Genomic DNA, 14,707 nt, shown 5'->3' on the forward strand with positions numbered 1-14,707 from the left:
AGCCAGTAGATGGGAACGGCATAAATGATAACAAAAACACAGTGCTCTGGGAGCTCCCCCAAAACCTGTTTGGGGGGGAAGAGAGAGAGAAAAATAAGTTGAATTATCATCATGAAACCTGAGGTGCACCTCCATGTATGTATAGACTATAAAAACTACTGGAAATACTCCCTGAGAATGCCACCACCCCCCTGTTAGGTGTTGTCAGTGACATGCAAAAGCAATCCACAACAGAAATCGATATCCTCACTAATTTTTTTTCTCCAGTTGTGACAATTCCTATAACTACTTGTTAAAATGAGAGGATTCTTGTTACAGATTAGATATCTTGTTACAGTTTTGGCAGCTTCTAAGAATTCAAGACACTTTCCCTGAGAACTGGTGTGTTTGATAACAGTGGTACTGTTACTGACTGATTACAACTGTTATGCTTTGCCCAAATTTGGTTGAACCTAGAGATCAAATTTGAGACCAATTTGGCTGTTGGTCACTTCCCTACTTTGTCCCCAATGCAGTCCAGTTAGTAACAACTCATGGTAAAACAAAAACAAGCTTAGGATTTTCTCAACTATCTAAAGGTATGTACAAAGAGTATTCCGATTATTTTTTCCAGAGAGGTTGCTACTATCCTCTCATACTAGGGTTGTAACAAATTTAATCCATTTCTTTATGAATAATGTGCAATCTTTGTGACACAATGCAAAGATTATTTTTCTCTGGCGACCACTAATAAGCGTTTAAAATCTTGTGCAGAAATGGAAACCTAAATTATAGATGCCATGGCAGGCAGAACTCCTCTGACAGTGGCAACATCACAAAGAAGGGATTATTCTAAATGCTTGTGGAAAAGAGAAAGTTCTAAATTTTATTCCCAGAAACTGTCTCTTTGTGCACTTAATACAATCATTTGACCAGTACAAGTCCAGGCAACTACTGGTGATGTCATAACTAGCATTTTGTCACTTTCGTTTTGCTTTGCTTCAGCATTTAATACAAATTTTTTTGTTTTACAGATCAAGATGTGTAATCAAACTTTCAGAGATGCTTAATCAAATGAAATATGCAGGTATGTGTCTAAACTGTCTAAACCCTCAAATTTGAGCCTGAGATGTCTCAAATTTCAGCTAAACAATTCAAGGAAAGATTCTTCTTTAGCTTTTCTGGGTTGGGATCCCAGACATGGCTTATGGCAACAGATCTCAAGTGGTGGGAGATTTAATCTATTAATGCCAAGGAAGCACGAACGATAACCTCAGCTGGCAGACACAAAAGAACATCAAGTCTGGTATGAATGTGGCAGTCTAAAAAACACAAACAAGCCAAAGCCTTATTGTATGATGTTAAAGCCAGCTGTTTGTATTTCCTGGCAACAAAACCAATTACCTTAGCAAAGAAGTATGGGCTAACAGAGTACATTCCATCTTCCAAGTCATGATAAAGCATAGCTCTTTCCGAATGGCCTGCAGGGAAGGAACAAACACGTTGATTTCATCCTAGGGTTGCATTAATGTTCTCATGAATTTATGAATTTTCTCATTTTGATTTTTTATAACATTTACAAGAAAACTGACACTTACATTTGGCAATAACATCCAAAATCACTGTGAATGGGACTAGTGCACCTATCATGTACAACAGTGCTGTTGCGTCACGAATAGAGAGTCCAGTTTTGTCATGGCCATAGTACAAAAATCCAATTAATAATGACATGAGAAGGGCCTCAAATCCATGGACTAATAACGTTGTAAGATCTCTGAAGTCATTGGAGACCTGACGACTAGGAAAACAGCAACATTGACTGTAAGGGATAGTACTTACTAATGTCTGTTATATTCAGATATGTTGCTCCAAACACTCTGCTAAAATCAGTTACTGGAACTTCCTGACATTGAGTAGGATGGGAGTTGGGCTGTCTGCTTCTGTAAAGGATTTTCCTAATCACAGCTACCAAGCGTATGTAGCCACCCAGTATTTGAGAAATGAAATGCTGAAAGCTTGAAGGAAGGCAATGAGATGTGATTGTTTCAGAGACTGAGAAGCAATTACTTCAGTTACAGAATTCTCTCTGTTAAAAGACCTGCAGAGTACGCTAACAACAGCTGATACCAGTAGTGATGTTCTACAAGTGTTAAACCGGTTGATCATGTTTCTTTTGAGTACACAAACGTGACACCCAACTACAATACCCAAAAAGGCTGGCTATAATCAGTGAAGCCTCCTGACCTCAAATCTGAGGCAGAGATATGAGGATGGCAATGTCAGAGCCTTCCATGCAGCTGCCTGGGATTGCTGAGGGCTGAGTTCTCTACCCTTTGGCATGGAGAACAGGATGGCAGTGCGCAAAACTGGGACACACATTCCTGAGCCAGGAGGCTCCTGCTGCTCCTTAGTGCTGCAGGCTCCCAGTGATATGAGCTGGAGGTGATTGTGTCTGGAAGGAGCCCCGAGGCCATACATCTGCCTGCTGTCCTGCCCAGGGGGCTGGGGTGAGCTGGTATAGCAACACCTCTGCTCTACAGCTTGCTTGGGCCTAGCACACGTGAGGTTCTCACTTTGTGCTTCTGTCTTATGCTTAAAAATACAAATGGGCATGGACACATGACTGTTCATGCTGAAGATAAGGTTACCTTAATAATATAGTGAACTGCTTTAAGACTCCTGGTAGCTGATCACTTGAACAATGAGGCATGATGATAGCTTCTTCTGAATTCAAATGGGACCTGCCCAAAATGAAAGAGAAAACAAACTGACATTAGCACAGGCTGTAGCTGTTATTTCAGATCTGCTGTATGACACTCTTTTCTTTACCTTTGCTTGCTGAATGTGGTTGCAACTTTGTCTCCTTCAGTAACTTTCCATAAGAAATCATCAAAATCTTTTACTTTTTCTAGGAACAAGTTGGCAAGAGTATTTGCTCTTTTTCGGCTTTCCATCTCCTTTTCTGCGTTCTGTTTATCAATACTGGTCAAATCAACTGCAAGACATTATTTGAGATAAGTCCATATGCTACAGATGTGACAACTTTGTCATGTATGTAGAATCAGAGATTTCATTGTGAACCGGCTGTATGATCCATGTTCATGCATTAAATTATGATGGTTAAAACTTTATCAGTCACTTTAGGTAATTAGAGAAGAACAGATTGTTAATGTGTATTTTGTCTTGGGAGATATTTGTTATCTAGTTCAATGAATCACTGAGACATTTCATAATTTCTTATCATACTATTATAAACTACTGTTTCAGATTTTTCTAAATTAGTAAGTGGCTTGAGAGGCGAGCTGAGAATAAACAGTTTGAATTTCCTTCCTGGCATGTAGGCATTTACAATCTGTTATATGACTTTGACTTAAATCACATGTTTTTTCCTCCATCTGCAAAATTAGTTATAATCTTTTTTTTGTATCTTACAGAGAGGCCATAAGCTTTACCTGATATTGAGAAACCCCAGGTAGAATGTTATCTGAGGACAACATAGTAGCAGCAACAAGAGTTGACTCAGCATCATTTTTTTTACTTAATGAAATTGTTTTTTTCTTTAGACTAAACTTATACTAGTGTTTTCCAATGCTAATCTCCAGTGCAGAGTGACAATACCCAGTGTTTTGCAGATGCTTTCTGAGAGAACTATTGCTGCACATTTTGTAACTCCTTACATTGAGCTGTTAATCTCTGGACTCTTCAGAAGGAGTCCATCAGAAATGAGTTGCAGCCTGCCCAACCTCTTCCTTTTTGCCGTGGTCTCCTGTTTCTTTATCAAACACACAGACAGTATTAGTGCATTTCCGTAAGGCGCTTGTTCATGCTGTGGCATCCTCTAGCATCCTGTTGCATTTCCACCTTCCTGCTGCCTGTATTAGTCTCCTCTCCTCCTCTCCTCCCATGGGTACTGACTCTGTGCATACCACTAAATTATCTTCCACCCCCCTTTCTCATCCCTCCTCGCCTCCATGTCATAGAGGTTTGTCTCTGTGGCCACAGGCTGTAGCAACAAGTTTCCCTAGGACTGCCTGATATTCTCTGTTCCCATACTGGGGTGCTGCAAGCCTTCCTCAAGGCTGTACGTGGCTGAAAAGGACTGCTCCAAACCATGGTGCTGACAAAGGTCTTTCTGTAGGGCTTGACATGGAGGTTAACTTCTGTTTATCTCTGCACAGCTGATACCAGCTGACCCTGTCTGCCACATAGGCACAGCCTAAGAGGTTACTCCAGAACATTGCAGTTGGTGTCTGTACAAGGTTTCCTGGCTAACATGAGTGCAAAGACCTGAGGGCTGGAACTGAACTCTTACCTCTGTGGTAAGAGTCTCTTGCCATTAGATTAACAGGGCCAGATTCCCTTTGTGTGTAGCAAAAAAACAGAAGAGGCATTGATGTGGAACCATGTAGTTACCTTTTGTTGAGTAGAGGAATAGAAGGGTTGCTGTTCTAGGTTTATTTTCTTTCCCTTCCAATTTAGTCTGTTGGGCAGCACTCCCCTTTCCTATTTAGCATTTCAGATATGTATTATTCCTCACCCTGGGAAGCTACCTTCCCATATTTCTTGATTTAGAAGTCAGAGAACTGGCTACAGAAAGCAATTCATCAGGCCATCCATGTCTTTCTCAGTGAAAGTTTCAACCAGCTAAAACATGAGAGTAAGAGTGCTAAACATGTGGAAGAGTTGTTACACCTGGCAGGGTTAGAAGGAAGATTATTTAAAATGTATTTTGTTCATACCTCTTGGCTTAGTTACATTTCCTGTACTGACAGATAAGGAACTTATTAAAAACTGAGCTTGCTACAGTATTGATTTGAGTCAGTTATAAGGCATTTCTAAGGCAGTGATGGTCAATAAAAATCAATTCTAGCTGATACTCTTAAGAAAGCAAATGATTCCCAGTAACTTTTTTTTTTTTTTTTAATGGTAGTGTTTGATACTAACCATAGAAATCTGCAGGATTGCTGTACCTTGGGCAGGGATAGCCTAGTTCAGTGAAATACTGGACCATGTCTCTTGCTGTTCCAGAGTAGACAGTGACTCCAGAAGTCATCAGAAGAACTAAATCAAACAGCTGGAAGATATCTGACCGGGGCTGATGAAGTGAAAGAAGAACTAATCTGTTTCCTCTGGCCAGTCTGGATAATGTTATCACGAGGTTATGTGCAGTAAAACTGTCCAGTCCAGATGTGGGTTCATCAAGTATGAGTATTCCTGCCAAAGAGAATAAGTTTAGCAATGGAAAGCAGCATGTTTGAATTCCAAAATGTGCTCTAAGTGAAATGGTGTTAGTGCATGAAATCTCACTGATACATTGTTGTTTTTTTTTAAAGTCCAAAGTATATCTCATACCAGCATTACATAATATTCAATAATGGCAGTTTCTTCCCCTATCTGACTGAACATGATGACCAAGAGTCATTACTATAAATCTTATCTTGCTTCCCCTGGAAACAAGTTTTTTTAAATTATTACTCTTTTCACCGGGATGAATTTAGGTTCCTTATTAAGTTTACATTCCTCTTTGCAGTTTTTGCACCTTGCCTGTACAAGTATCAGGTATATGAATAGTAGTTAGTACAATAGTATTAATTTTATACCCTGCCTACTGAAATATTATAATCTAAATGCCTGATATTTAAACCTCTTGCATTATACATATCTAAATACTCACACAGTATAAATCTAGATAGCTATTCCTCACAACCTGTGCTTTATTTTGCACCTGTTTTCACACATATATGAATAGAGTTGCATATGTTTGGATTTTTTGTTTTCTGGTTTTGCAGTTGGTTGTTGTAAACTTGAAAGGGTTTTATTAATTTGCATTGTTTGTGTTATTCTAGAACTTAATGGCCTCAATCAGTACTTTAGATTTAGCCTCCTGTTTTGCTTCTCTTGAAGACAATGGAAATTTCTAGTCCACCTGTGGTATAAGTCAGCCACATCAGCAAGTTGCACAAGACCACAAAGACTTGACTGCGCAGCCAAGAAAATGACCTTGCCTATTAACATTGCACATGTAAATGGAGGAAAGCAAAACAATCTTGATGTTATAATAGGCCCACAGCCTTCCAAAGTAACTTGTGGTATGTGGTCAGATAAAAAGCAAACCTCGTACTGGTATGCACAAACCAGAGTGCAGCTGTGAGGGTGATTTCAGGCCACTTTCAGTAGCCTGTGCAATGGTGGTTTTAGACAGCGGTGTGTGAAGACTCCCAGGACTCCTCTGCCTGGCTCTGTCCCCATTTTTCCCGTGGCAAAAGTGACTGAAGGGAAAGTGGATTGGCTGCTGAAATACTAAATTTACAGAATTATTACTGTAATAATTACAGTATAATCTGATTTCAGTGTAAGCAAATGGACCAGCACCCAGTCTCTGTGTCTGACTTTGCTATGTAGAGGTAGCCTCTGGCAGAGGGTGGTGCAGGATTTCTTAAGTGTCCTGAACTCTTCAAGGTGCCCCAGGCGCAGCTGTGTGTGTGATTCATCTCTGAAGCTTCTATCTGCATTCACTGCTCCCTTTCCCCCGTTGGCCCGTGGTTGGCACCAAGAAGGTGTCAGGGTTTCTGCTCACCTGGGTTCCAGAGCAGCTGCACCCCGATGCTCACTCTTCGCCTCTCGCCTCCCGAAACTCCGCGCAGGTACTGGTTCCCCACCCTGGTGTTTGCACACTGGCGCAAGCGTAGCTCTGCTATGACATCTTCTACCTGGGGGGGACCCGGAGGGTAACAGAGATAGAGTTTATTTGCACATTCATGCATAGATAAGGCTGAAACTATGATGAAAGTGGTTAAAATTCATCTGGATGTTTCTGTGCTATCTGATTGGAGAGGCACTTGAAAACAAATCTTGATGCTGGAGATAACATTAAAAAAGGCTCAGTGATCAGCAATGTAGTTGTTCTTACAGCCTCTCTAATGCTTTCTTTAGATTGTGATTTTTTATAATCTTTGAAACAATTGCTGGTTTCTATCTTGAAAGAAGAAAAAGGCTTATAATTCGTAATCTAAATTAAAAATGCTAGATTGGCTGTTCTGACTCCAAACACAGAATCTCTTGGACAGTTCCTGTCAGACACATTTTTGACAACTTTATTTTTTTTCCCAACAGCTTAATTACCCTTTTTTTCCTTTGTGACTCTGAAAAAAACTTGGGAAGGCGCAGTTTGGCAACGAACAATAGTGTTTCTCTAACAGTCAGGTGGGGGAGCAGTCGGTCATCCTGCCGCACGTGTGCGATGCATTTCCTGACAAGCTGGGGAGTGCTGGGTTTGTTATTGATGGTGATTTGGCCAGACTGAATTTTGCCTCCATGATCCCGGCAGGTTATCACGTCAAGCAAGGATGTCTTTCCTCCAGCTGGAGAAATCAAAATTTAAAATGAAATTAACTTCCAAGGGATCATTTTGAAAAGTGGTTTCGTCACAGACAGAGGATAGAAGTTTTTGTTCCTTAACATCTTTTCCCCAGCCCAAAAGCTTTTCCCGAAGCTTTTCCAAAGCAGCAGAGACAGAAATGTCTAGAAAATACTGACTACAGGCTCATGTTCAGGAAATCTCCTTTGGAATGGAGTACGTGGCTTTAACCTTTGTCATTTCTCAGCAGCATTGGGTAGTTGGGCATTGAGAATATCTCTATGAACTCAAGAAGCAGGATCTCTTTTCCTCTTGTTACCACTCTTTCACTTTTCAAACACAAGTGAAAGGTGGACAGCATCCTGCAACAGCTGCAGGGCTGGAATCTAGATGCTCAGCAAGAGCTTGCTTTGTGGAGGGAATTGTGAATTCAGAATCAGCTGCTGGAACAGCTGAACAACTACAGCACTGAATTCTTATACAGACAGTAAGAATCTTAATAATAATTGAAATAAAAATTATTATGACTTAAGTAAGACAAAGTAATTTAAATAATTAAGAAAATCTGGCTCATACTCAGAAGTAAGAAAAGTGAAACAGTGAAAACAACACCTGGTTTAGAATTAAATAGCAAATAATTTTTCCTTTTTGCTGTATGATAGTGTATGTAAATACACAGAGCTCTCATATTGTGAAGAGATGTCATTTATTTCTAGTCTCCCTGTTGAAAGATTAACTCCACACTTGTTTCTTAATACATACATTTTAAAAAAGGAACCCATCTATCTGTAAGCCACATATTGCTCTATTTAAGAGTGACATATTGATTGCCATTGACAATGTGAAACCCATCAGCAGTTTAATCCATTTTATGAAGGCATTTGATGAAACAGATGATAAACAGCTTTTAAAAATAGTTTGACTAGTTTGCTGAAAGGGGTTTGTGCTCAGTCTATGTTGCCTTACAAAGGTGCTGTATCTATAACTCAATATGTTATTTCATTACAAGCTTTTCTTTTTATTATCAGGAGAATCTCTAAGGTACAACTTCAATTACATTAAGAATATGTGCAAAGAAAAAGTTCCCATGGCAATGGGGAAGAAAAACCTCTTTTGTAGAAACAAAGTCAGCCATGAGGCTGATTTATGTCCAGCAGAACTGGGACTGCAGGCTGCAGCTAAAACAATACCTCATGGCACCTCAGGAAACAAATAGCAAATATATGTACAAGTCATAACAAAATTGGTTAAATCTCCCTCTCTCCCCTATCGTCCTTTGTTTCCTCGTACATTTTAAATAATGTTTTTGTGACACATTTCCAATAGTTGTTTCACAACTAGATTTTGCCTTTTGAAAGACTGCAGATTATTGCTCTTGGCTGTGTATGTTTTATCTGACAGTTGGTCAAATAATGAAATTTGGTTGGTCTTACCAGTGCTTCCTATAATAGCTAGCATCTGACCACTCTGAACTTTTAAATTCAGATTCTGGATTGTTAACACGTGAGAACGGGGATCTGATTTCCAGGTCCATGGCATTTTCATCTGCGCCAGGTTTTCATACCAGGGAATCTGGGATGTCATGTTAACCTACCAAGGAAAGAAACAAGTCCCTTCAATTCAAAAAATAAAATATCTAGCAACAAATATCTTCAAACTTATGTTATTACAAGCTGGGAATATGTTAAACTATATTGTTTATGTTCAGAAATACATGGAAGAAGGTTCTTTTACGGCCAAGTATGGTTTTCATACTTTTCTTCTTATTCTATTAATCACTAAGGCTATCTCTGTCCTCCTTTACTTTGGTAATTTATTGCTATTGTAAATTTTAAATCTCACACCATCCCTAGCTGGACAGAAAGTCCCTCTGCCCCAGCCCTCAGAGGAATAAATTTGGCTCAGGAGTGAGAAAAAAACAGCCTAGAAACAGACCCCTTTTTCCTGTCTTATGCCCTGGCTTTACTAGATAGGCTTACAATGGTGGGTTTAGTCTGCTGTCAATATTGCAGCCAAGAGCATGATTCTGCTCACAAACCTTCTGTGTATTTATGCAACAGTCATGTGAACTTTGTCCCTTCAGCTTCAACTTCAGCTTTTAAAAATGGCTTGTATATAGAAGCAGGCATTACTGGACATGCTCCCTGCTAATGAGAAGTATATATTGCAACTTTACCTGGTAGTTGAGTTCTTTCACTTCAAGAACGTTTGATTTTCCACTGTATGTGAAATACAGACTGTTATCTTCTTCAGAGCTAAAAATAGTATCCTGGGCCTTGGTCTGGAAAAGTTGTTAGGTTAATTACAATAATTATTCACAATACTGAAAGTGCTGTTAAAATTTAATTCAGAAAAGGTAAAGCAAAAAGGAAAATGTGTTTTATGGGATGTAACAGTATTCCTGATGAGTTACTGTAGTGCAAAAGTCTGAAAGGTTGAAATTAGTTATCTGTTGATCAGTGTGAAATGTACTTTGATTTAGCAACATGTGTGAGGGCCAAACATGCTCTGCTGTGCTCTTCTGTTTACTTTCAGTTTAAATGGGATCACTTTCAAAATGGAGATAAATTTCATGCCACTATAAAGAGATGAGTCTGTTTTTGAGGAAAAAATCTACTGTTTCAGCAATGTTAGTCTTCTAGATGAAAATGTTGTATATTGGAATTCATAGGTTATGGCAGCTAAAAATTAAGGCTCACTGGAAGTATGTTATTGAATTCTATAGGAACTAATTAACTTGGAGGTTTTACAAACAAGTAAGCATGCAGCTCTTAAGTGCAGTCTCTTTTTCTCCCCTTTGTTTTTTTAAATTCAGTTTGTCAGCTGGAACTTGGTGTTCTGAGGTATGAATTAAAATAAGAGTCTCTATGTGGCTAAGTTAATCTTTTGCATATAGCTGCAATTAAGATGTCTTTGCTGAGGCAGCTTTCTGGCTTTGAGTTTAATTCTTTGTGCATGCCTGTAGTTTTTACTCCAGACAGCCATATCTCTCCCAGAGCCTTGTGGTTTTCCTACGAGTCAGACTCATTTCCTAGCCAAGGCAAACGTCCCTGTTCCCTGTGGAGCAGACCCTATCCCTGCCTATGGCATCTATGGCAGATGGTTGCCACAGTCTTTGTGTACGCCTCCTACCCTCTTAGCAAATGAGGCTAATTACTCTTTTCAGTCTAGATACATAGTACAAAGCAGCAGGACACCAAGCAGCCTGGAAAGCCACATTAAAACCCTCCAAGCTCCTTGTACTGTGAAAGCACTTGGTGCTTCTGCTTATGTTGAACTTTTGAAAAACAGATGGTCTCCAGCAAATGTGGGGAGACCAAAGTCATATCCTGGGAAACCCAGTCCAGGCCATGCTCAAGGACTTTCTGCTCCATCCATGTAAGATCCCTTCCTTAGCCCCACCACCATGGCATCTGACTGCAGCACGTATGGCACTGGCCTCGTGCCCAGTATGTGCCTGTGGGGGGCACAGGTGCTTTCTGCTCCCCGTTTCAGAGCTGGAGGAGGGAAGAGCTCTCCTCCTGACAAAGCCTGGTTGGCAGGCTGACCTCCCACCTCTCCCAGCTCCTGGGCAAACGCTGCAGCTGCAGGATGACCAAGCCCATCGGGTCCCTCCCCAGAGGTCTCACTCACCGGCAAGCCCTCATATGCCGCCTGGTTCCAGCCGGGACCATCCAGAGAGACATTTTCAGTGGTTTCCTTCATATTGGCAGTAGAAGTTACCAGTCCCTGTGATGGTTTGACTGTCAACTCTCTGAAAGCTGTAGAAACCCTTCTCTTGGTTTTGAGCTCGGCCCTTTCCAGGCGCCTTCAGCAGAGAACCATTTCTCCTGGCGCGCTGTCTCTCTGCCACTGGTGTGACCCCGAGGACAGGGAAATATTCCCCTCCTCTGGGACAGCAACAGCTCGGGCTAAAGGTACATCAGATAACGGCTTCAGCTAATCACCTATCAGTTATTCTCCGGAAAAAGGAAGGACTGGGAGCCCCTCTGTTTTCCTTTAGGCACTTCCCCAGGTGGTAAGCTCCGGGGGCAGCGACCTGCTCTGACCCAGGGACAGCGAGGGGGGCTGACCCTGCCCAGCACTGTGAAGGGGCATGGTGGCAGCATCGGGCACCTGCCCGGGAGCCTGAGGGAGGGAGGCAGCCCGCGGGGCCCCAGTGCCAGAGGATGTTGGGCAGAGAGTCTCTCAGCCTGGAGCAGCGCGGCAGCCGCGGGCAGACGGGTGAGGCGAAGGCCGCAGCGCAGCCCTCCAGCAGCATCAGCGTGCGGAGCATCTCCTACACCATCAGGTAGGGCCAGGAAGGTGGCACGGGGAGCCCCTGCCAGCCAGGAGCTGCTCTGACCCCAGGGACTGAGGGGCGAGGGGCTGGGACCGGTGGGCTGCGGGTTTTGCTTCAGCGCAGTGAAGGAGGAGGGAGGTTGCCAGGGCTGGGCTGCCCGCCATGGGGGAAGAGAGCAGGGCTGGGGGGAAGGCAGAGCCCGTCTGTCCTCCAGACATCCACTGGTTCTTCTTCACACGCGCCAGCCGCGGGCAGACGGGTGAGGCGAAGGCCGCAGCGCAGCCCTCCAGCAGCATCAGCGTGCGGAGCATCTCCTACACCATCAGGTAGGGCCAGGAAGGTGGCACGGGGAGCCCCTGCCAGCCAGGAGCTGCTCTGACCCCAGGGACTGAGGGGCGAGGGGCTGGGACCGGTGGGCTGCGGGTTTTGCTTCAGCGCAGTGAAGGAGGAGGGAGGTTGCCAGGGCTGGGCTGCCCGCCATGGGGGAAGAGAGCAGGGCTGGGGGGAAGGCAGAGCCCGTCTGTCCTCCAGACATCCACTGGTTCTTCTTCACATGGCTCTGAAGGAGGTGCTTTAGAGGAGATTTCCAAAGATTGTGCCTTTTCCCGCTGCCTTCCTTACTGCTGCCAGAAGGATAAAGTGAGGCCATAAGAAAATAGTCAGGTGGATTAATGGCTGGCAAACATCAACAACAAATAAAGTCATAGTTCAGGTTTCCCTTTTTGGTGGTAGTCTGAAAGCCTCCTAGCAGTCATCCTGAAAAATCTGTTCAGAGTTTATTTTATCTTTCAGATAATGCTGAAGTTAAAAAGTTAAAGCCTGGGGGTGGGAGGGGAAAGAGCTTTTGTTGTTTGCTTTTTTACTCCCCGATGTTTTAAAACCTTTGCAGGCTCTCATTCCATATGTGGGTAGATATAAACTATTGTCTTACTTTACAGAAAGTTTTAAAGTCTTTTGTATTTCATCTTCTTTGATATTTGTTTCCCAAGAGAACGTGTTGGCCCCTGGTGGAACATTTCTTTGTATAATAAAAAATGGACCCGGCAAATACTTAAGGATGTTTCATTTCACATAGAGAGCGGCCAGATTATGGGGATTTTAGGAAACTCTGGTAAGTTATTCCAGTGCTATAAAAGAAATAAGTTTGGAGTTAATGCTGGTGACTTCTACAGTGGTATGAATGTGACTGAGGTCTGTGTTTTAAATAATGAAATTATAGCTAGTCTTAAACTCTGCTTCATAAAACTGAGGTGCTTGGTTTTCAGAGTTTGATCTTCTGTCATTTAACTAACAATTATAACTTCAGTAAAAGATCAGGTTACTTCTAAACTCAAATGTTTCACTGGGAAGTTAATTTGTATGCTTTCAATGCTAATTTACAAAAGTTCTAGTTTCCCATTTATTTTCCCTTAGCTAGTTACATTTTCAGCGCCTGTTATTTTAATGTTATTGAGAAAAAAAAGTACTTTCTTCTCTTCATAGTGAGGCTATGAAAGGCTCTCCATCCAAGTAAGGCTATTGGTCTCAAATTAATAAAATTCATTTGATCACGTGATTAATTTCTTTTGTTTGAAAGGATCTGGGAAAACAACACTTCTAGACGCAATATCAGGAAGACTGGGACATAAAGACAACTTCATTGGTGAAGTGTACGTGAATGGGCGTCAGCTGAAGAAGGAGCAGTTTAGAGATTGCTTCTCTTACGTGCCACAGGTTGATTTTTACGTTTATGTTTGTGCACTGTGTTTCCTCTCACATAAAGGAAGTAAAGTTGCTAGTGTAATGAAGTAATGTAATCTAGTTTCAGTTTTATGCATACATTTGGTATAAAGCAGTTAACGAATTGTATGAATGAATGAAGGTTTTGTGAGCAGGGGCAAGATCTTAATTACTACTGGACTAACTGCTTCTTCCCCTTCACCTTTTTTTCCAGAGTGACACTTTGTTAAGCTTCCTCACCGTACAAGAGTCTCTGACTTACACTGCTTTATTAACTCTTAAAAAATGCTCCAATGACTTCATCAAAAAGAAGGTCTGTATTTTATCTTCTTCCACCAGAAAGGCAGACATGATGTCATGTAATGTTTTCACCAGCAGCACTTTCCGTCCATGGCTGTGGTTTACATTTATAAAGACGTGTAATTCTTTTTCTGCAAACTGGGAGAAATCCTTCTGCAGAGGAGTAGGGCACAAGGTCTCTGGTGCTCCCTGCTTCTGCAAGGGGCTTCTGCTGATACCTCAAGGGATCACCATTATGCTGGAACAAAACTTTTCCACCCAAAGTAACTGCTGTGGCAGACACTCCTGTTTGTACGGAGGTCAGCTCCCCTTCCCCAGCTGGGAAACCCAGTTCTCTGGGCTGTTTAGAGCCATGTATGCTGGCAAGTCTCCTGCACAGCAGAGGTGACTTTGACACTACTCTGGATGCTGTGGAACATCTCTTACTGAGCAGAACAGCTTAGAAAAACACTGGTCTAATCAGCCCTCTACAAGCTACTTTCTTGGAAAAATAGGTGTGTATCAGATCCATTAAAGGACACTGGCTACTGTTAAAGTAAAGATGGGCTATTTTTGACAAAAGGCTCTTGCTCTTTGTCTTCTCTTTTCACCTGTCTTCCACTCAGTATTTTATACTTCCCTAGGATTAATGTGCCTTTCTGCTTTCTTATTTTGGAAGCCAGACCAGTACGTTATGGTTCATACCTTAACTTCTAGTCCACCTCTGAACTCTTCATCTCTTAACGTCAACTGAAGCTAAAATTCTATTAATTTCAGAATACATGAAAACAAAGCAAAACAGAATGCTTAAAAACAATAATTTAAATAATACATTTAAACTAATGAAATAGAAATTAAGTCAGATACCTTCAAACTAGATTGAATGCAAGCAGCATATTGAGAAAGCCATAGCTTAAAATTATGTCTTTTTTCCTTTCATTTTTTTTCACTTTGCATACAGGTTCGACTGTGTTCTTTCTAAATTGGAACTATTTTTCAGGTAGCTGCTGTTATGGCTGAGCTGAGTCTCAGCCACATTGCTGACAAAGTAATTGGAAGCCAAATTTTTGTCGGAATTTCTGGGGGTGAGA

General features: G+C 41.7%; 2 protein-coding genes across 2 annotated transcripts in view; one reads left to right on the forward strand and one right to left on the reverse strand.

Annotated features, from left to right (window-relative positions):
- Positions 1 to 11,175, reverse strand: part of ABCG8 (ATP-binding cassette, sub-family G (WHITE), member 8) — a 12,687-nt gene extending 1,512 nt beyond the window's left edge. Inside the window, 11 exon segments of the mRNA XM_010004943.1 lie at positions 1 to 65; positions 1,384 to 1,460; positions 1,578 to 1,777; positions 2,628 to 2,720; positions 2,809 to 2,974; positions 4,924 to 5,193; positions 6,557 to 6,689; positions 7,102 to 7,340; positions 8,770 to 8,926; positions 9,513 to 9,617; positions 10,991 to 11,175. Of these exon segments, the coding sequence (XP_010003245.1) occupies positions 1 to 65; positions 1,384 to 1,460; positions 1,578 to 1,777; positions 2,628 to 2,720; positions 2,809 to 2,974; positions 4,924 to 5,193; positions 6,557 to 6,689; positions 7,102 to 7,340; positions 8,770 to 8,926; positions 9,513 to 9,617; positions 10,991 to 11,041 (1,556 nt within the window). The 5' untranslated portion in view covers positions 11,042 to 11,175.
- Positions 11,176 to 11,505: 330 nt separating this feature from the next.
- ABCG5 (ATP-binding cassette, sub-family G (WHITE), member 5) overlaps positions 11,506 to 14,707 on the forward strand; it is a 15,905-nt gene continuing 12,703 nt past the window's right edge. The window contains exons 1-5 of the mRNA XM_010004944.1: positions 11,506 to 11,627; positions 12,608 to 12,729; positions 13,195 to 13,331; positions 13,552 to 13,654; positions 14,621 to 14,699. Of these exons, the coding sequence (XP_010003246.1) occupies positions 11,506 to 11,627; positions 12,608 to 12,729; positions 13,195 to 13,331; positions 13,552 to 13,654; positions 14,621 to 14,699 (563 nt within the window). The remainder of the gene's footprint in view (positions 11,628 to 12,607; positions 12,730 to 13,194; positions 13,332 to 13,551; positions 13,655 to 14,620; positions 14,700 to 14,707) is intronic.

The sequence above is a fragment of the Chaetura pelagica genome, unplaced genomic scaffold (assembly GCF_000747805.2).
Source record: "Chaetura pelagica isolate M959 unplaced genomic scaffold, ChaPel_1.0 scaffold13, whole genome shotgun sequence".
Taxonomy (NCBI): domain Eukaryota; kingdom Metazoa; phylum Chordata; class Aves; order Apodiformes; family Apodidae; genus Chaetura; species Chaetura pelagica.